Source organism: Stegastes partitus, unplaced genomic scaffold (genome assembly GCF_000690725.1).
Source record: "Stegastes partitus isolate 25-593 unplaced genomic scaffold, Stegastes_partitus-1.0.2 Scaffold4, whole genome shotgun sequence".
Taxonomy (NCBI): domain Eukaryota; kingdom Metazoa; phylum Chordata; class Actinopteri; family Pomacentridae; genus Stegastes; species Stegastes partitus.
This window is the reverse complement of record NW_007577735.1, coordinates 1,431,089-1,452,023: the sequence shown is the minus strand read 5'-3', so window position 1 is coordinate 1,452,023 and position 20,935 is coordinate 1,431,089. Positions and strand designations below refer to the sequence as shown.

At 38.5% G+C, this 20,935-nt stretch overlaps 3 protein-coding genes across 5 annotated transcripts; 2 read left to right on the top strand and 1 right to left on the bottom strand.

Annotated features, from left to right (window-relative positions):
- The first annotated feature begins 902 nt into the window (after positions 1–902).
- LOC103354997 (CMRF35-like molecule 3) lies at positions 903–4,325 on the top strand. The gene is made up of 4 exons (XM_008278632.1): positions 903–1,008; positions 1,105–1,470; positions 2,879–2,942; positions 3,082–4,325. The coding sequence occupies exons 1-4, from the start codon at positions 924–926 to the stop codon at positions 3,206–3,208; spliced, it is 642 nt and encodes a 213-aa protein (XP_008276854.1). The 5' UTR covers positions 903–923; the 3' UTR covers positions 3,209–4,325.
- A 1,808-nt stretch (positions 4,326–6,133) lies between these two features.
- On the top strand, positions 6,134–10,647 carry LOC103354967 (cell division control protein 42 homolog). 2 transcript variants are annotated; one of them, XM_008278594.1, is made up of 6 exons: positions 6,134–6,239; positions 6,833–6,973; positions 7,084–7,156; positions 7,264–7,373; positions 8,213–8,410; positions 9,277–10,647. In XM_008278594.1, the coding sequence occupies exons 2-6, from the start codon at positions 6,869–6,871 to the stop codon at positions 9,364–9,366; spliced, it is 576 nt and encodes a 191-aa protein (XP_008276816.1). In that variant the 5' UTR covers positions 6,134–6,239; positions 6,833–6,868; the 3' UTR covers positions 9,367–10,647. The 2 variants fall into 2 exon arrangements, with proteins under 2 accessions (XP_008276816.1, XP_008276825.1); XM_008278603.1 differs by lacking the exon at positions 9,277–10,647 and adding an exon at positions 8,590–9,173.
- Positions 10,545–17,926, bottom strand: LOC103354981 (F-box only protein 6-like). Of its 2 annotated transcripts, XM_008278623.1 has the most exons (7): positions 17,647–17,926; positions 17,329–17,432; positions 14,093–14,342; positions 13,853–13,967; positions 13,640–13,735; positions 12,750–12,885; positions 10,545–12,660 (listed from the first exon to the last, which is right to left on the bottom strand). In XM_008278623.1, exons 2-7 carry the CDS (start codon positions 17,428–17,430, stop codon positions 12,514–12,516), a joined length of 846 nt encoding a protein of 281 aa, XP_008276845.1. In that variant the 5' UTR covers positions 17,431–17,432; positions 17,647–17,926; the 3' UTR covers positions 10,545–12,513. The 2 variants fall into 2 exon arrangements, with proteins under 2 accessions (XP_008276845.1, XP_008276836.1); XM_008278614.1 differs by having other exon boundaries at positions 17,329–17,926.
- Between the last annotated feature and the right edge of the window lie 3,009 nt (positions 17,927–20,935).

Below are 20,935 nucleotides of genomic sequence, written 5' to 3'. Positions count from 1 at the left end.
TACTGTACATGGTGCAACATGGTGTGTTGTTACTGTTACATCCTGTTGCAATATTCTACTGAGCAGAGGTTGAATGAGAAGTGGTCACTGTGAGTACAGCAGCAAAGCTGAAGTAATGAAAAAGGATGTGAAATCACATGACTTGATATTTTTTACTTTCCAGAGTAAACAAATTACCCTCTGTACTTTTCTGTTATATATTTCTGTACAGAAAAGTACAGAAGGTAATTCACCACCAGGCCATGCCCCAAAAGGATAAATGCAAATTATAAATGATTCTTTTTTTTTCTTTCTTTTTTTTTTAACTTATGGTGTTGGCCCTCATGGGTAAATTCACAGAGCAACTCTCACTTCAGAGATGGTTAAATAGAGCAAATTGTATAGCTAAAAAAATAACCTTTAAAACATCCCACAGCTTGTAAATGTTTTGGCAAAGTCTGAATCAGTTGCATGAGGAAACAGCTTCAATAATCTGATCCGAGATAGATTCTGTCTCAGTCGCATCAAAACTGGTATCATTGTGGACTTTTCAGTTTATATGTGAAATTAGAGCAAAATCAATGAGACAAAATTGGACACACTAGTGAAGTCTGTGCATTTGCACCTCCATCAACAAACTATCTGAGCTGCTATTTTGCACTTTCTTTCATGTTTATGGATCAGCGTTGGTGCTGAACTGTGGAAAACAGCCCAATGCTCAGACCTGTGGGCAGAAAAAGCTTGTTTACTGAGATCCTGAGGCTTCCTCTTATTTGGCCTGAGATTTGTTTGGGCTCCGTGAGACAGAGCCTTGTCTCAAGACAAACACGTGACAGGTGGTAACCCTGCATTAAAATAGGACCTGAATACAATACAGATTGTACAAACACCAGCCTACGCAAATATTGCACAACTACTAGGGTGAAGAAAGAGGAACCCTTTAAATGTCGCTCATTTTGCTTCTGCTTTGCATTGTCCTTCTCATCCCCATCATGAGGACCTCAGGGATCTGTGCTGGGATCTTTAAAGGTAAATAAACCAGACTATATCCTATAGCAGACTGACTCGGGAAACAAAAGTGATCTCAGTAACCAATATCATGGGAAATATTCTTTGATTTTACAGCTCCAGTTCTGTGTTTCTTGTGGCTAACCAAGCACACAGTGGACTCAGCGCAGCTATCGGCTCCAGAGGTGGTAACAGGAACATACAATGGATCTGTCACCATCTCGTGTCAGTACAGCCTTCAGTTTAAAGAATACACAAAGTACTGGTGCAAAGGGCAGGTATACGAGCTGTGTACGATAATAGTGAAAACACCAAAGGTGCGACAGAATGACCGAAGCTCCATTGTGGATGATAAGGAAGCGGGAGTCTTCACTGTAACCATGACGTTACTTCAAAAAACAGATGAGGACATGTACTGGTGTGTCATCGCCAGACATGGAAGAAACATCTTCAGTCGCGTCAGGCTGCTCGTCTCCGACACAGGTAAAACCTAAACTGGATCAGCTCAAACACTTTCGTGGGCGTAACACAATAGTGCTTCTGCTTTTTTTTAAAGGCTTGATTTGATAAAACAGATTTATGACAAATGAAGACAAACTCAAAAAGCTGACTCTGAACTTGACTACAGGCAAAACTAGACAAGAATCATTTGAATCATTTGTTGATCACAATGTACCAACAGCTTTTGGTTGTTTCATCTGAGTTACCGTCACCTAAAAAAGTCTGTCAAAAGTTGATGCAACCCCCCCAAACTCATCTCAGTGTTATTTACATGGAAATATTCCTTTCCTATCTTAAATTGGCTGAGATGTCACCACACCATTGCCTTCTCTAGAATATCTAGATCTATGTAGTCCCTGCATCCTCCCCTTCACACTTAGAGCAACTCAAGCACACCAGCTCACCTACAATTTTGCTCAAATCATAATAATAATCATCATAAAACTACTGAACGTTACACATTGCCAGTTGTAATACTGGAGTATTTCAGGTTGGGCCGATTCTGAAGAAGGACAATGATATGGAAATCCCCACATTGCAAGTTCAGAGGAATAGTCTATAAAGTTTGTTGCATGTGAAACTGTGTTAGTCTGAATCTGTGTTTGAGACTTTTATCGGTACACTGCTTCAAGGAGGGACAATTCTGAGCCATTGTTGAGTTATTTTGCTTGTGATGTGGTTTCTAGCAAAAAAAAACAAACAAACCACCATATGGACATGTTAACAAGTAAAAGTAGACATTCACCTGAAAGCATCTTTAACAGTACATTAACATCTGAATGAAAATCTAGTGACATAAACAGATTAGTTTTTAATGAATTACTTCGTTTCTTTTCTACTAAACTGCAACTTTGATTAGTTTTTGATCTTGAGAAATCCTTAGCGTGTGAAACCAGTTGTTAGGTCAGTGTTTGTCATCACGTGTTGTCATTTTGTTGTGGTAACGCTGTGTGGTGAAACCCAAGAGAAATTCCTATGGTAAAAAAACAAAACAAAATCGAAAAAACAACCAAGCGCAAAGGATTATGAAATCAATTCCAGCAAGAGGGGTTTCAAGATTTTAAAAAATACTCAATTTTGAATGCTATATTTTTATATTAAAGATGTTGATGGCTGATGTTATACATCATATTCCACTTCAATTCCAAAAGTCTTCAAGCCTGAAAATACCTACTAATTCTCCTAGATTGTTTCTTGGGAATATGAGAAACTATCTGTAAAAGCATTTCAACTGTATGTAAATATTAAATATATTATAAAAATAACACAGAAAATTCTTATTAGGTGTGCTGTCCTTCATTGTAACTGCTTTATATTACTAGTATTTGAGGAAAGTAAGTAGTGTTATATCACGTGGATTTTTGTTAACGCAAAGTGTCGTTTTCCACAGTGACAACCCCACTCACCACCACACAAATCAACTCATTCCTAATACTGGAACAAGAACAAACAAGGTGAGCAGAGGCTATGGATTGATACCGTTCTATATTTTGCTTACAATGTTTTATATATTTAAATGACGAAGCATACAATTACTTGTCACATACCCCAAAAATGACGGTGCAACTTGATTTCTGTGTTTGTTTTATCCAGCTGGTGGGCGGCTCTACGTTGGATCCTCTTTATTTTAATGCTGTGCTGTTTGGCGTCAACGCATATCATTGTGTGGTGGACAAAGGCTGAAAAGAAAATACCGTTTTTCATCAAAACTCAAACATGAATTAAAGTTGGGCAACGCCACAATTTTAAAACATAGGTACATTCCTTCAGTGTGTGAACTGACCTGAAAATAAACCAAGTGAAAAAGAAGCATTTAGGCACTTTTTTTCCTTCGTTTTAAATGATTAAAGCCTCATTAGTGCCAGGGTCTGAGACAACTTTAGGCCCAACTTTTGAATATCCAATCACCTTAAAATTAGCACCCCTGGAGAACTGATGATGTTGGCTTTCATTTAACTTATTTGCAGACTTTAGAAGAACGGCCACAGTCGTTGGTATTTTATTTGCAACTGACCCCCAATTTCTAGGGTTTTTTCACAAAGTCTATCAATGTTGGACTCCTAAGATCTTAAAACAATGCAGAGTTAAAATCCATTGATGTGCAACTGAGAGGCTAACTATAAAGAGCTGCTTTTAAAAGACAAACATGGACAACAATAAGGTTGGATGGTGGTTATGTGCTGCTCTCTCTTCTCCTGTTACACTGAGGAAGGATCACAGAGTTATAATTTCTTCACATTAATATAATTTCACACTTGCTTAGGCCTCTGGTTCTTGCTCTGAGTGACACGGCATAATCTCACTGGATACCTGCAGCAGAGATGGAGTGTTTCTATCCAAGGTAAATTATGTAAACTGGTGACCCCCAGTCACAATCAGAGGTAAATTGCCCTCAAATTCCACAGAAAAAGTTAAATATTAGATTCTCTGAGGACGGCGATGATGATTACTGATCCTGGCCGAGTAGATTTTATTACTCTGGTGGTTGGAGCTGCAAGAAGTTGCACAATTGTGTCCGCTTTCAGAAATGTGAAAACACCACAGAACAGCATTAATCATTTGTTCATTATTACATTCCCGTGCATTGTAATGCAATAACCCTGTATTAAATCTTATTTTTCAGATGCATATAAAGTTTGCTTTATGTGTATCGCAAAGGTACATTTAGTTTACATTGTAAACGATTGCACTGTTTGTTGTTTTTGATATTGCATCCCTCCTTTTGAGAGTGGACAAAGAACCTTTGAGGCTTTTTCCACAGTGGACTTGTCATAGTAGCAAAAGCACATAACACAACAAGGATCGTGGTGAGCCATTAAACCGCAGCTGCTAAATGGAATTCAGTTCTTGTTATTGTTATTATTTGCACCTGTACAACTATGATGGCAAGTGACCTCTGCGAGGGACGGCAGTTTCAATGTAGGGTAAACCTGGGTTAGATGCTGCCATTAAGAACAATGCCTGTTTCCATCCATCCATTATCTACACACCACTTTATCCTCACGAGGGTCATGGGGGGCTGGAGCCTATCTCAGCTGGCTTAGGGTGAAGGCAGGGGACACCCTGGACAGGTCACCAGTCTATCACAGGGCTACATTTAGAGACAGACAACCAATCACACCTACAGACAATTTAGAATCACCAATTAACCTCAGTATGTTTTTGGACTGTGTGGGAGGAAGCCGGAGAACCCGAAGAGAACCCACGCTGCACGGGGAGAACATGCAAACTCCATGCAGAAGGATCCCGGTGCCCCCACCAGAACGCGAATCGGCAACAGTGGTAACCAACTGCGCCACCCTGCAGCCCCAATGCCTGCTTTCTTTGGAAATATTAATTAACAATATGTACATAACAAGTACGCTTAAGTGAAGAAATTTACTTAATAGACTGCAGCTTTGTTATAATAAAACTAAATGTGAAATCTTAAAAATGGGCATTTTTCCACCACGACCTGAGAAAGATGCACCTAATCAACAGAAACTCAGTATAACATAGTAACTTACACATAATATTAATTTCACCTACACGTTTAGTTGCTTAGACATACAGAAAGCAATTTGGATTTCCTTTTTTTTAACTATTTAATTGTTGTCAATTAATTAAGAGTTTATGGACCTAGAACAAGAGTTTACTTTATTATCATTAATAATTAAATTCCTGGCATACAAACAATGTCAAATCACCAATCAGCAGAGATGCTTAGCCTACACTTATGACGAATTCTAGCTAGCTAGCTAGTGCTACAGTAAGCTAAAGAAGCATAACAATATTAACTTAGAAAGTCAGCTAGCTAACTTTACAGACAGATAATGGTACTTTTTTTTTTTTTTTTTTTTTACTGCTGGTAATTTATTATGTTATTGTATAAGATGATGTGGTACATAATGTATCGATAATTTAGGTTTAAAAAAAATTGAAAATCATTTATCAATGGGGCCTTACCAGCACCTTGTTACAAAAGTAAGAGGGAGCAAAGAGGGTGCTCATAAAAACACAGAGGCTTATTTTGTACTGTCAAAATATTGCAAACCTCAAAACAACTTCTTCTGATTTCCTCACACTGGCAAAATTCTTCAAATACTATTTAAAGATGAGCAAGGCCACTATCATCCAAGAAAATACCACAAATGAAAAACTACCCATAGCCCCTCTGGTAGTGGTGGCTCAGTTAGGACATGGAAATATGAAACTATCCTCTCATTTATCACATTTATCTCTATCAAGTCTAAATCTATTGATCCTCCTATTTGCAAACAGAGTGCTGTTCTACCTGTAGACGTGCAGGGCTCAGATCCAGGAGAGGATGCAGGTGGAGGGAGGTGACATCACCACCTCTGCTGCAGGAACCTTTCGCATACATCTAGGTCAAGTTAGCCAGCATGCCTAGAGAAAGCTGGATTTCTAAATAAAAGCCCAAGAATAAAACATTTGAACAGTGTTTGTATTTAATAAAACTAAATTCCCTCAAATTAGCAACTGTAGATTTATTGTGGTCTTCTAATATATCCATTTTGGTTTTTCTCTTGTACGATATGCTTTTTGTTTTGTTTGTTTGTTTGTTTTGTACCAATCGTTAAATGTTTTACTTTGACAATATCCGGTATGATTTCGTGTCGCTTGACAGTCGTAGTGGAAGTCTGGACTCTGCTCCGCTCATCGACTGACTGAACCAAGTTGCTGCTCGCTGGTGCCAACGCCCGGCGAAACAGACAGCTAACGTTAGCTAGCAGAGATACGGAGGGATACTGGTACGTAGCCCAAACATTTTCTCTGACATCCTCGTGTGTTGTTATTTGACATACCTGAACTCTGATATTTGTTTTGGGCCTCGTTGCGGTACCTTAAACTCCAGCGCGCAAGGCTTTAGTTTAAAGCTACCGATAGCCGGCTGGTTGCTAGCTCAGCAAGCTAACTCGTTAGCATTGTGTGGTGATTGCTAGCATCGCCTTAGCACAGTTTGCTAAGCGAAACAGAAACTCATTTTCATTGCGCATCTGTTAAAGTCGGTGGAGACGCGCTGTGTGATGGATCCGTCACCTTATTTATAAATACGTAGAAGTAGGAAGGCAGTTAAGCGAGTAAATAATTGAGGAACGTTATCATTAGCGGACGTTAGCCTCCAGACAGTTTTGGTGATAATGGGGTGTGACACTGAACTAGTTAATGCTAGGAAACACAGCCTTTCCGCTCGGATCCCACTGCTTAATCAAGATGTCATTAGCTATTGATTAGGCAGGACACTTGCATAATCTAACATTGTTTTGGGGCTAGTGTTTATACGACTCTAACATATTAAGTGGCCTAACCTCAGTGAGTTATTACATCTCCTTCCTCCCTGCAGCTAACGTAATCGCCAGCAGCATCAGAAAGCACAGAGATGCAGACTATCAAGTGTGTTGTGGTGGGTGATGGAGCAGTGGGTAAAACCTGCCTTTTGATTTCATACACCACCAACAAATTCCCTTCTGAATATGTACCAACAGTAAGTAGTTTTTTCTCATCACTTTAAGATGCATGCTGACAGAAATTTCAATAATAATGTGAGAAATAGCCTTGAACTGATTTGACATGAAATTCATTCTTTGATCGCAGGTGTTTGACAACTATGCAGTAACTGTAATGATCGGGGGTGAACCGTACACCCTTGGCTTATTTGATACAGCAGGTCTGTCTGTGTTGTTACGCTTTGAATGTGAATCCACTCTTAATTAAACTGAGTTCAGGGTTAGTGTGTGTCGCTGTAAATGAATTTGTTTTTTCTTGTCTCCATAGGTCAGGAGGATTACGACAGGTTACGACCACTAAGCTACCCACAGACTGACGTCTTCTTAGTGTGTTTCTCAGTCGTTTCACCTTCTTCATTTGAGAATGTTAAAGAAAAGGTGAGTGCATACTGTTTATTTTAATAGTAGTAAAGCAACTCACCAGCAACCCCTATTAATCCCTCTTCTTCCTTCTCTAGATTGAGACCTTCCTAATCAAAAAATTAAAGTGACTTCATGGTATATTCCATAACATAGTACTCTGCTCAGTATTATTAGGTGAGCAAAGACCTGAGGTTCATCCACTGACTGATACTAAGTGGAATAGCGATGATAAAGCATAGGTTAACTGTTCAGATGAAACACAGTGGATGTTTCATGATTCATTTTTGAAATGCTAATAGAGATGGAAACAGTTTTTATGTGTTTACTCTAAATGCACCACAATCTGCTACTGTTCAGTATTTCTCCTCCTCTCTGCCTGTATCGTAAAGTGCTAGAAGCACTTATGCACATGATCTGATTATCACAGATCAGGGTCCAAATAAAAGTATGAAGGAGTATCTTTAATTTAAAAGCAGATAACCAAGAAAGCAAGTTTAACTATGCAATTGTGTTACAGGTTCAGATTTGTTGAATAGAACACAAATATTTTGTTGAGAGGTATATGATTCAGCTTTGCATTTTGATGTATATCATTTCAGAAGATACTCCCTGAAGCATTTCTATGAACATCTGGATAACTTGTGGATTTATTTAGTTCAAGACCTAAACATTGGGAGATTTATCTATTAAATAAATGTCTTTCTTTTGTGTGACCACTTTATATAGTCTAACAGACTATTAACTTTTAGAATACTTACATGAATGTTTAAGTGCATTTTTGTGCACAATAGCCTGCAGAATAATGCATCCTGACTTGTGGTGATGAGCGATTTGTCTCTTTTTTTTTTCTTCAGTGGGTCCCTGAAATAACTCACCACTGTCCCAAGACCCCGTTCCTGTTGGTAGGTACTCAGATCGACCTGCGCGATGACCCCTCCACAGTGGAGAAGCTCGCCAAGAACAAACAGAAGCCAATCACCCCTGAGACAGCAGAAAAGCTGGCTCGAGACCTTAAGGCAGTCAAATACGTCGAGTGCTCTGCCCTAACACAGGTAAGATCCCCGCCTTATACAACACTGACTGCTGGTGTAACAAGCATGCTTTTCAATGTCAGTTTCCTAACGAGGGTGGAATGCTTTGCCTTGCGTTTTGCTAACAGCATTTGGCTCAAGACTCCAACTAACTCTGTGTCGTGTGCCTGTCTTTCTCCCTTCTTTTTCTCTTTCTGTAGCGGGGACTGAAGAACGTATTTGATGAGGCTATCCTAGCCGCTTTAGAGCCCCCTGAAACTCAGAGAAAGAGAAAATGCTGTTTGTTCTGATGTCTTTTTGCATCTTGCTTTGCCTCTCGATTGTCTGCTGCTTATTCATTGTAAACAAATGTCTATCACTAAAATAACCGCCACGCTCTTTTAAACTTTTAAACTTTGTGCCCATTAAGATTTTTCCTTCTGTTCATGTGTGCTTTCTTTTCGACTTGGCCTAATCACAATTACCCATGCTGCCTAAGATGATAGCGTGCCAATCTTTAGTTCTCCATTCTGTTGTCAGCACCTTGAGTGCAAGTCTGTGTAAGTGGACATGACTGGGTTTGTTTTTTAACTGACATTCTGTTATTATCTGAGTATTGAGCTCAAGAGTTGTACCCTACAAATGCATTTATGCTACATTCTGTCTTAGACAGTAATACAAGTTTTTTTGTACTGCAGCATCAAAATTTTCCATGGGCTTTTGTCTTTATTAAGACAACTTGATCATGAGAAGAGTCTTGTATAATGTTATTTGAATAAAGGAAAATTTTGATTGCCCTGCTCCATTTCTACTCAGCTTTCTTTTGCTCTTAGTTCCAGAAGATGTTACTCTGTATTTTGGGGGGGAAAAAAAGCTGTGTGTTCAATATTCATCTTTTGTTTCCACAGAAAGGATTAAAGAATGTGTTTGATGAGGCAATACTGGCTGCCCTGGAGCCTCCTGAACCTAAGAAAAGACGTAAATGTGTTCTGCTCTAAGTTTCGTCACAGTCTTCTTCACACCAGTTTCCAAATGTAGGTTAACAGTACTGAGGAGGTTTTCACATTCCATCATGAGTTAGGATATTATTAAATATTAGCATTCTCACTGATTTAACTGAAAAGCATTTTTAATGTGTTGAACGTGATATTAAGAGTGAATAACATTTGATGCTGTTTGTGATAATTTGCTGCCATTGAAATGGTCCTGCCTGATGTGAGCACCGAATGCTAAACCTATCAGCAAACTGTAAAGGACACTTTGAAATATTGTTTCTGTTCAACCATGTTGTGTTTAGTTTCATATACAGAGGTGTTGTTACAAATGAACTGACTATGAAATGGTATTTTGTTAGAGCAGATGTTTCAGCTGTCCTGTACAAGCTGATGACGACGCTTTCGTGAAATGCTCAAATTCTGCTTTAAGTAACTCCCTCAAAGTTTATTTTATAAGATACATTCAGTCATGGCACACATTTCTGCATCTGGTTGACCAGTTGTGTATCTGCAGTAGCAATATAAATCCTGCTGCAGTCACTTTTTTTTTTTTTTTTTTTTAAGTATTTTGCTCAATTTCAACATACTTCAGGCAGATCTATGAAATATATGAAGGAATATGACATTTGTAGGCTATTCCCTAAGTTACGTCTAGTTTGCCAAATCAAAACCTGGTAAATTGACGCCTGACAAAGCAGAGAGCGAAGAAAAAAATGTAAAATGTATGTATGGTACACTGACAGCTGTGTGCCAAAAAGTCAATTTAAGTAACTACATGCGAGGAGTTTGAGCACAACGATTTCCCAGTCATTTACTTTTTATGACGGGCGAGTTAAGAAGCAGGTGACGTATGTCCTGAATGATGATCAAAAGTTGCAGTGGGTGAACTTTGTAGGAGCGTATCCATTTCTAATGCCAGAATGATGAGCTATTTTGTAAACTGAATACATCTTCTGTTACAATGCAGCGTCATTAACAGAGATCCTGTGAGAGTTGTAAAATGACTGAACTAGTGATATTTGCATTTGTCCTTTACTACACCCCATGCCGAGACTGCGGGCTCGAATTTGACTTGTACATAGAGTGAGAATAACTCATAACTTATTGACTGAATAAAATGTGTGCATTACTGATAAGATTTAGAGAAGCAGAGATGACACTGAAATCTAACCAGGAAAATGTTTCTTTGAGTCTTTTCATTTTTATTCAATTTGACATCAAAGTTGTACTGTATCTTGCTTGTAATAAAGCATCACAATAAACCAGTATTATGATTAAATCTTACGTCAAATACATGTGTTGTGATTTGATTGTTACATGGATACGGTTTGTCAGCATATACACTTACGATGGAAGTATGAGACAGAGTCAAACACAAACAGGTTCTGCAACACCCACAAAAAAACATTTTCAATACAAATTGTCAGCGTCATAAGTAGAGCGTTACAGGAGTGCAAAGAATACTTGCATTAGTGCTGGTATGCCGAACACCAGTGTTTCATTACAATGGCATTTGTAGTTAGATCCTTTGTTAGCTAAGAGAACAACTTCTGACTTTTTCCTTGTCCAAAGCTGCTTTATTGTAGATGTTTCCACAAATAATGAAGTCACAGCGCCCACTTAGGCCTTCATACAAATATACTCAATGAATATGCCTTCACCCTACTTTTCAGTAAATATATAGAACAAACAGAAACCAGATTCAATTAAGGGCCTGTTCTGCAGAGCTGCACTTTGGTCTCGGAGATTATAATGGCTCTTCGATATCCAAGCAACTAACTTCATCACAAAAAATATGTGTAGGAGGCTCTTTATGAGGAGATAATTATCCATGAACCTTGGGGTGATGTTTCAGATCTTCTGCTAAACATCTTTGGTGATGGAGTTTGTAATCACTGTGGCGCATCGGTTGGAATACACGAGAGGAGGCTTCAAAGATTTCTCGTACTTTACTAGAAGGCTGTGCAGACTTACACTTTGCGTGCATGTGGTTTCTAGAGCAAAATGTGTAAGAACAATAAAAGAGAAACACCACTGTAATAAACCATAACAGACGGCTATATAATTGCTTACACAGTCCCATAAACTTTGTTTACAGGGTGTCAGTCCAAGATCGGCAACATGGCTATAAATATTTTAAAGAATAAAGTGGACAGTCAAGCTAACAGAGAACTGAGGAAGTTTCTTCTCTGTAGCAAGCACTAACTCTTGAGCTTCCACAGTTATATCAGATTGTAACACACCAGTGAAGTTTAACTCTAAAACACTTACTCATCTCGTATAATATTAAAATACAAATGTAATATTTGCATATTAACTGGCAGGCACATCTCAGGCACAAATGATGTTCACAGTCAACGTGATGTATTTAAGCCTCATTCAGGTTATGTTTAGTCACATATATATTCACCATTGTCATTATTCTAATGTAATGGTAATTACTAACTTACATTAACAAGAGTCAACTACCCGTACAGCTGGTGAGTGAGCGAAACAAACAAGAGAACAACAACAAAAAAAACAAGTGGCTAACTCACTAGTTTGCCTACTTCTTCCTTCAGCTACACATGATTTGACGTCACTGACATATGATCAAAATGAAACAGTCCATTAGATTGCACAGTACTTTTCTGGGTTTGAACATTATTGGGAATTTTTGGGATAAACACAAGCTGACAAAATATATATCGGTCTGGTCATTTTTAGACTTTTTAATGTAGAAATATTCTGTTATATCTTTAAATAAATGATTTCTTAAGGTGATTTAACGCAAAGAAAGGTGCATAATTTAGAGAGGTTTCTTTGTTTTTTTTTCTTTAACAATTTCAGTTTTACATACAGTATATTACAACAAAAGTTACATCTTGTCAGTACTACTTCAACTTATAATCCTCATTGTACCAAAGCAGGTTATGCTAACATACATCTACATTTATATCTTTTGGAGGCACAACTGGAAATTCTTTTTACATTTTATTACTGGTGCAGCAAACAGTAATCAAAGCTTCTCTTTTTTTGTTTTTTTTACCTGAAGAACGATGCTTTAACACGTAAAATGACTGCAGGTTATATAAAGATAAATGAGATGTAATTACATAACGTGCAACTGCAGACAAAGGCAGGATGGAAGTATTGGTAATCCCAAAAAGGCTACGTGTCCACTGCTGAACATATCTCAACGCAGCTGCCTGTAACGCGAATTCCATACCATCCCGCCCAGAACTGTGTGTCCTTGCCGCCGTGCATAAACCGGATGTATCTCACTCCTGGTCCGTAGCTCTTGAATACATGGATCATCTGAAAAATACATGACAGCAATCCAGAGCTGTCCTTGGATTTTTTTTTACCTCGACTTAACCTCATTAGATTTCATCCTTTGTACATACCTGATTCCACTGCTGATCATTCCACTGCTGAAAGTAAACGGTATCAGGAGCAAATTTCTTAACAACTTCCTTCCTGTGATTCAGCAGCTGCACGGAGATCGTATATTCACTGCCACAGTCCCATCGTGGTGCGTACCTAATATCACACAACACAGATCATATTTTAAAAGTGCAACAGGGACAAATTCCTACATCTTTCACTTATTTCTTTAATACTCTTTGAATAACAGTTACAGCATCCTACCTGAATCCTAATTGGGTTAAAAGAAAAATGCTCATAAATACAAATACATGTTCTGTGTTGCACGATGAGAGTTGAAAGTGGTCTTATTTTGAGAGCATAATTACATTGTGTCTCTAAACAGTGCAAATAAAAAAATACTAAAGATGTAACTGACAGGTTTTCCACACATGAAAACCCTTCATTTATGGATGGAAACACTGCTGCTGACACAAATCTGTTTGATCAAATAGAGTAAATAGGCAGAATAAATGAGGCACATTATTTTGTTTTCTTGTCCTTTACGTTTATTTGACTTCATATTAGCACCACTCTCTGTTTAAATGGCATGCCTCCCCTCTGTTAGACGTTACGAGGTCATATGTATTGGGATTTGCAAGCCTTTTGGATTTAAAGTGTTATCTACAGTAACAGTGTAAAGGTTTTAATGAAATCTAAGTATTTCTGTTGGTTAAAAGTTTAGGAAACTCCCAACTCAGTGCTCAGTATGTCTTTTTTTTTTATAGATTAGAGACATTATTCTATTACTCCATTGCTCTTATGCGCACTCGGAACATTTCTGGATTGTGTTTGTTACCGATTTAATTTTTCCACTAACTAAGGAAACATTTAATGAGCTGTGAAAGTATTTCATGCATATTCTTCTCACCAGTCAGATACTCTGATGTGTGGCTGGAATTGATCCATAAAGAATGGGTTGTAACCTTCCTTCTCCAAATCAATCAGCTGTGCCTTTCTGCACATTCTGCAGACAACAGAAAAGGATGTTGAAAATGGTTTTAGGGTTATTACTATATAATTTAAATGACCCATATAAAGCAATTGCTATATATTTTCTGGACCGCTGCTGGTGAATACTCACCCATAAGAGGTCACAAAGTTTCTCTGGACCTTCTCATTTGGATGTGGCGCCATAAGTCCTTCTATTTTCCACTTATCACCACCATTCTCTATTATCTGCCAATTCTTCATTTTATCTGTAAAAACAAAAGTGACGAGTGGGCGAGGAATCAATTTGTGGAGTTAAATAGTTGTTTCGGCAAGAAAATAATGCTGCTAATGCCTCCAAATGTTGAGTGCACTCAGTTTAGTGGTTTCTTACTTTCTCCATTCGGATTCTTGAGAAGATTTCTTCTCTTCTTGCATATGAAGTAAAACAACCGGCAGTCGTCAGGTATTTTGGAATCATCACAGCGGTGATATCGCTCTCTTCTACATCTCTCCCTCCACAGAGATTCACTGTCTGCTACTTCTTTCCACTGACAGCACACTAACCGGCAAAGACAAACCACTTCATGGGGAGGAAGGTTCAGGAAGATCTCCTCCAGGATCTCCAGAGGAAGAGGAAAGAACTGAAAAGAGAAAAGAACACTGGTAAGCCGAAGCTTTGACTAATCAGATTGTAGACTAATGTGCCCTACTGCTTATAATCACAGCATCTGAGCAACATCAGTGGAGTGATACACAAAAACGAAAAAAGTCAAGTTGTTGCTCAGTTGTGCATTTTTTCTTTCTGAACATTTTTGAACAGAGTTAACTCATAGCTAAAAGCAGAGGCCCATTTAGTGTGAGGTCCTGTGTCCTCTCATATTATTCAGATTCAGGGCAATTTCAAGCGGTCGCATTGTTGCGAGTGCATGATGATCATCAAGCTGTATTAGTGTCGCTGTAACCAGGACCTACTGTGTTTACCACAGTGATGGAAAGCAGTACTTTTATAACTTTGGTGTAGTGCAGTATTTATGCTTAAAAATGCAGTCTTCTCATGAAAAACGGAATGCACCTGCCTTCGCTGTTTCCACTTATAGAAAGGGTGCATGTTTTAAAAAATAAATCAATAAAATCGCTCAGTTTCATCTTGGACAAATCTGACATTAGAACGTCCCAGTTTACTCTTTTTAAAGTCACTTTTGGTCGCACACCTGTCTGAACACACCACAGATACCAACAGCTGGTACAGCAGCCTGCAGTGTGAGGCGCTTAGTGAACGTCGGTAAATTGGAGAGTTTATCGATAACAAAATGTTCAGCAACTCATATGTTTGCCTGTGACAGGGTGAGAGGTGCGACCAAATGAGAAAGTTGGTCGCACCGGTGCTCCCAGTGAACAAGCTAGTCCACTCTGAGAGTGCATGGCAACAAATAGAGTTCTTGCATTCCAGTTTCACAGTTAAGTATTTTACTTCGCCTCAATAGGAAAAAGCAGAAACCAAAGGTGCTCTTATGTATGTTTATATTCATATCTTCCTCTTTAGACTATTTGGTTCCAGCTGGAGCACTACACAGTAACAATTGCTGTCTTTGAAACCTCCTACTACAGACTACTGACAAACGTAGTACACAGTATGAAACTGGTAAATCAACTTATTCTGCAGTATGCTGGGCCAGCGGGTTTGGTTTCTGGTCTTGGAATGGGGAAAAAAAACAATAGTACAACCAAGGACAAGCATCTAATTATGCTCACAAAAATTCCATAGAAGTTAAGAATGCCGATGTTGATAATTTTCTCAAAGATAAACAATTGGAAGGGACCAGATTCACTGGTGTTACTTCAATGCTTAAGTATTGGAAGTTACAGCTAGTTGTACTGGTATTACGGAAGCTTTCGGTGTCGCTTTTATTGCTAAGGAGGTTTTTACATATGATGAGTTTGATGTGGTGTTTCAGTGTGGACAGTACACGCTAACATGTAGATCATTTTTAAAGAAGGAAAAAAATATTTAACAAAGCCAATATTGTAAGTCAGTAGATAGTAAAGGATACAAGACACATAAACAACATGTATAACAAATCCAAGGAACTATAAAAGCAATGAAATGTAATAAAAATATTTACAGTGAGCAGGTATGTGCAAATTTTTCACCTGACAATGTGCACGGTTACATAGTCTATGCTGCAACAACTTGAGATGGATAAATAACAATTCTATTTACAAAGCTGAGTGTTAATATGACACATGTTGAAGGTATCCTTTTATTCAATCTGAATGGGTGTCTTTTTGGCAAACTTGCAGACTGATAATGTTTTTAATTTGTATTTAAATGCACACACTAGTTTGGTCATATTGTGAACTTTTCCCCCTAATTAATGACAATGTAATTGTTGATCTCCTGTGTTTACAACTTAGGCCAGCTGAGAACTCTTCTGGTGTTGAAGTTGGCCCTACAAGTCAGATTTGTGAATGTTCTAGTACGTTGTGAGACACTGTCAGCGACGTAGACTGGTCCCACTGTGGTGTACTTTTAATTTGACTCCCACACTCACTGAATTACTCTAACATTAAATTACTATAGCACATTCAAGAGCATAGTTGGTGACCTTCAGTCTACTTGTAGATTTACTGTTCTCTACACAAAGACTAGCCTGCAACAGAACGTGTTAGTCTCGAGGTCAAATCACAGAAAGCATCAACTTAAATATGATGCTTTCACCTGCCAACTGTGCATCATAGGTCTCCTCAAATCCGCATTGTGTGAGATTATCTCAGCAGGCTTTCATTTAGAATCAAACCCCATACAATCTTTGTTTTATGGTTCCTGCCAAGCGCATTAAACGCCCACAGGACATCCTTATCAAAGCTTCTTTTTAGATTTTACATACTGAGCAGCTATTTCATTAGCCACAAGATCTAACTGACCAATAATATGGCTTTTTAAATCAAATGTATACAATATCAGTTTTAAATAGTTTTCACTCTCCTAAATTACACCATCATTGTATTTTTGCTTCTATGAGTGTATATTTCAGCATACCTATTAAATAAATGTAGACATATAATGGTCTGCTTTGACATACAGTTGAGTATCATTTCCTACACAATGTAGATTGGAGATTTTTCCCAAATCAGTATGACATCCAGGTATTACATACTGCAGACTTTGCTCTTTTTTTCCCCCATACGGTATGTTACATTTTACACAAATCAGTGTAGCAGATGCTTAGGAACAAAACTGGGGATTTGATGAGGAGTCAGCAGTGGCTGGGAAAGTCCCATAAAACTGCTGCTCACTGTAGTGCTCGTGAAAGGGAAAGTCAATAGATAGTGAAAGTAAAAACCATTTCCATGTGTTGAAAACTGACTTACCTTAAATAATAGTTACCAATAAGCCTTTTTTTCTTTTTTTTTAAACTAGCATTTTATTTGGTATTGCTATTACATGCAACAGTGAGGGGCCTTTCAAAATAAAATAAATAATACTTTAACTTAGACAATGATTGAAATAAATTGCAACTTCTTATGGCAACTGTGACAGAAGACACCCCTGGCTACAAAGTTTGAAAACTAAACCTAGAAATTCACATTTAGCACTCAAAGTGTGTTAATGTGTAGAACACTTACGTCTCCATTCGGGGTGGACGCTGCTGTCACTGAAGGCACACCTCGACTGGAGGCTGTGACAGTGCTCTGAGTTGCACCCATAGTTTTAGCTTTCCTCTTCATGGCTGAGACAAACCCAGGGCAGAAATGTCTTTACAAGCAATATAACCTCTCAAACTGCGTAGCGTGGACACATGCGTTATTCAGGCTCGAATAGCTACAACATCACGTATCTCCAGTTATGTATGCTCGACAACAGACAACACGGAAGTACAGCCCGAGGTGAAGACGCTTGGAAAATGTAGTGGGGTTAAAGCAAATACATTACGTGTTACTTACAGCTCTAACTTTAACCAGCGTTGGCCAATTCTTCTAATTTCTAATGTAACGACGGTACCTCGGGGGATAGCCCCTAACTGGTCATACTTTTCCCGTAAGACAGTCCACTGCCTGTAAGTTGACCGGGGTTCCGCTCGTTGTCTCCGCCAAGATCCTTAGGACGAACTCCGTAGGTGGAGCTAGTCGCTAAATTAGCACTTTGGCCCCTAGGTCGCAAATTACGTACTCCGCAACAGCCCGGGGACATGCAGACAGACAATATTTACTCTTTGAATATTTTTAGCCCAATATGTTTAACAGAAAGCCGACAGTTTTATCATTACCTTGGCTACTTTCGGTGTACGCCGCGTAGAATTAGTAGCGAACCCTTATAACAGCGTCCTTAAATGAAACTTCCGGGCTGTGCATGTCACGTGACAACTGTGTTATCACCAGTTAAAGCTATGAATGCTGAACAGCAGCCACACGAGGAAATATTGTGGAGTTTCGGTTAAACGTCAAACTACAGATGAAAAAGTATTCTGTTATTGTGTTGTGGTTGTTGTGATTGTTGCAATTCATCGGTCTAAAGTCCCGTATTGTGCTCTTTTCAGCAAATTAACCTAAGTGTCACATGTCCCCAAAATGTATTTTAATTTGTCAGCACAAAATACTGCATAGGTGTTTAATTTTTTTTCATGAATCTATAATCCCTGACGACTGTGCTACAAAACAAGTTTGACAAAGGCAGGTTTTCTTTGTGTAAGCCGACTCCACAAAATCTACAACTCCAGTCAGAGCCAATGGGCATTATGCTGGTAGTTACCAGCTTTGTTTGTTGACCAGGTAAAATGGTAATGATGCTGGTTAAAAATAAAATAACATTTGAAAAAAACTTTTAACTGTGCAAGTTAATATATTTATTTTACCACTCTCAATGCGGCTGCTTATTTCTAACATGACAGCTGAGAGCTCTGAAACTGAGCTCTTAAACTGTGAACTTCATACATTTAAAGATTCTATTCAACAAGTGCATTTAGGTCTTTCGCGTCCTACAATAAAAGATATGTAGAAATACTTCTAGCTTTTGGTGATATTATTTTATTGTTTGACCATCCATTTAGTTTTTGGTTTTAGCCCTGTCCTAAATGGGCTGTTTCAGTGTCTGTAGCTGTAAGCACAGCTGATCAACCAGAGAGAAACAATGCAGTCAGCGGTTTTGCTCCATGCTGTCTATCACAGATGCATACAGATGCTGTGTCTGAAATCACCCACTATACCCTATATCATGCAGTATATAGGGTGTTTGCCATTTTGTAATGCTGTCAGAATGTTAACTTACAAATTTTACACCCTACATAGTGCACTCAAAATATCCCATAATGCACTGTGAAAAGTAGTGTACAGCCGATGGTCAATAACCAAGCAATATGCACCATCATGCATTCTTCCTGAAGGGAGCTCTATGCCCCCTTCAGGAAGAAGACTACACTAAGTCCGAAATCATCCACTCCCTACTCACTATCTAGGGACCACTATATAGTCAACTATGTAGTGACCTATGTAGGGAGCATCTTGGCTAGCCACGATGTGTGTCGTAGCAGCACAGTACAAACACATCAAATTCAGAGTTCATTGCGTAGCTACGAAACAGCTAAAATGAAATTTAACAAAATATAAACGGGAAATTACTTACATTTTAATGACAAGTTTTTGCGCTCTCGTTCATCTAGCTTGCATTTCCTTTCACACAATGCATGATGGTCCATATTGCTTGGTCAGTGACCATCAGCTGTACACTACTTTTCACAGTGCATTATGGGATATTTTGAGTGCACTATACAGGGTGTAACATTTGTAAGTTAACATTCTGACAGCATTACAAAATAGCAAACACCCTATATGCTGCACGATATAGGGTATAGTGGGTGATTTCAGACGCAGCATCTGTATGCATCTGTGATAGACAGCATGGAGCAAAACAGCTGACCGCATTGTTTCTCTCTGGTTGATCATTTGACACAGAGCACAGAGGGGAGGAGAGAAGCAAACAAATGTAGATGCTCCTAAGTTTGGGTTGTACTGAAGCACAACGAGCAACAAGAAAACACACCAACCCACCCAGTCCTTGTTTATTAGTTTTAAATTAGTCTTCTCTGAGCTTTACAATTTTAAAAGCGCTCTGACCTGTGGGCATACAATCAGTGGTAAAGTTAGGCAACTTGCTGCACAACATCCTCATGCGAAAACTTTTTCTACTGTTGTGGTGACATACCATCAATCATAGATGTAATCAACTTCTTCAGTTCCTCAGATGCTGGGAGTGCATGAAGATTCTTGTGTTCACTCTTGCAGCCAATAATCGAGCATTTGCTGTATTTTGCTCAAAGCTGACACATTAGACGCATTTAGAATTAGCAGAGGCAGGTCCAGAAAGTAAAAAAAGTTGGCAGACTATGAGGCAGCTGTTCATTCTGAATAGCTCATCTGGAGGCAGCAGGCAGTGAGGGACAGTATTACACAAAGTTTGACATTCATGGCTGCTTGTTCCTTCACTGAAACGTAGCGGCTCAGTAAAATTCTTACTGGCTTGTAAAGAAGAGTGAGAAATGGGAGAGGTAAATGCCTTAATAGCTTAACAGCTTTTACATTACACCAAGTTTATAACAATGAAACATAATAAAAATAGACTTTCACCATATGGGGCTTTTAAAAAAAGAAAAATATTAGATTAATAAAGAACATGGATTTGATCTATAACTGCAATTAAACAATTTGAACATTTAGCCTTCTACTGACATCTGTCAAACTTTCCAAAGGAGGCGTTGAAAATGACTAGACCTTATTTAGGAAGCAAGGATGTTGTACATCTAATTTTTGTTGATTTTGTGCTCATGGATGCAAGATAATATCAGCATCTTAATCATCAAAATCAGTCGATAAAAGCTTGAAATGAAATACCAGCAATCAGCCAAAATTCAATAACTTGCATCTCTATTTGTGACAGTTAAGAAATTCTAGGTGATCAATGTCAATCAGAAAAAGCAAACTTTGGTGCAAACCATAGACTGTATAAAAGATGGACGTAGCAACTGGCCCTGAAAAATGAAGGCAACCCGGAAGTGTCAAAAACCTGCAATATCACTACGTCCGCTAGCTGCTGGCTCCAAAAAGCCCTGGCTCCCATAGACTTGAATTGGAAAAGAAGTGATCACAGATCACGAAATACCGCATTCCTACAGCTCAGGATTTTTTTCTTATTAGTTTTCATAGTCAAATTCAGAGATCAGGTGGCCAATCTGAAAATAAA

Coding starts and splice junctions, on each gene's coding strand:
- LOC103354997 (XM_008278632.1), top strand. CDS start 924: ATGTCGCTCATTTTGCTTCTGCTTTGCATTGTCCTTCTCATCCCCATC. Junction 1,471..2,878: donor GCTGCTCGTCTCCGACACAG/GTAAAACCTAAA, acceptor CGTTTTCCACAG/TGACAACCCCACTCACCACC. Junction 2,943..3,081: donor CTGGAACAAGAACAAACAAG/GTGAGCAGAGGC, acceptor TGTTTTATCCAG/CTGGTGGGCGGCTCTACGTT.
- LOC103354967 (XM_008278594.1), top strand. CDS start 6,869: ATGCAGACTATCAAGTGTGTTGTGGTGGGTGATGGAGCAGTGGGTAAA. Junction 6,974..7,083: donor CTTCTGAATATGTACCAACA/GTAAGTAGTTTT, acceptor CTTTGATCGCAG/GTGTTTGACAACTATGCAGT. Junction 7,374..8,212: donor TTGAGAATGTTAAAGAAAAG/GTGAGTGCATAC, acceptor TTTTTTCTTCAG/TGGGTCCCTGAAATAACTCA.
- LOC103354981 (XM_008278614.1), bottom strand. CDS start 17,430: ATGAAGAGGAAAGCTAAAACTATGGGTGCAACTCAGAGCACTGTCACA. Junction 14,343..17,328: donor CGTCCACCCCGAATGGAGAC/GTAAGTGTTCTA, acceptor TTCTCTTTTCAG/TTCTTTCCTCTTCCTCTGGA. Junction 12,886..13,639: donor CACATCAGAGTATCTGACTG/GTGAGAAGAATA, acceptor GTGTGATATTAG/GTACGCACCACGATGGGACT.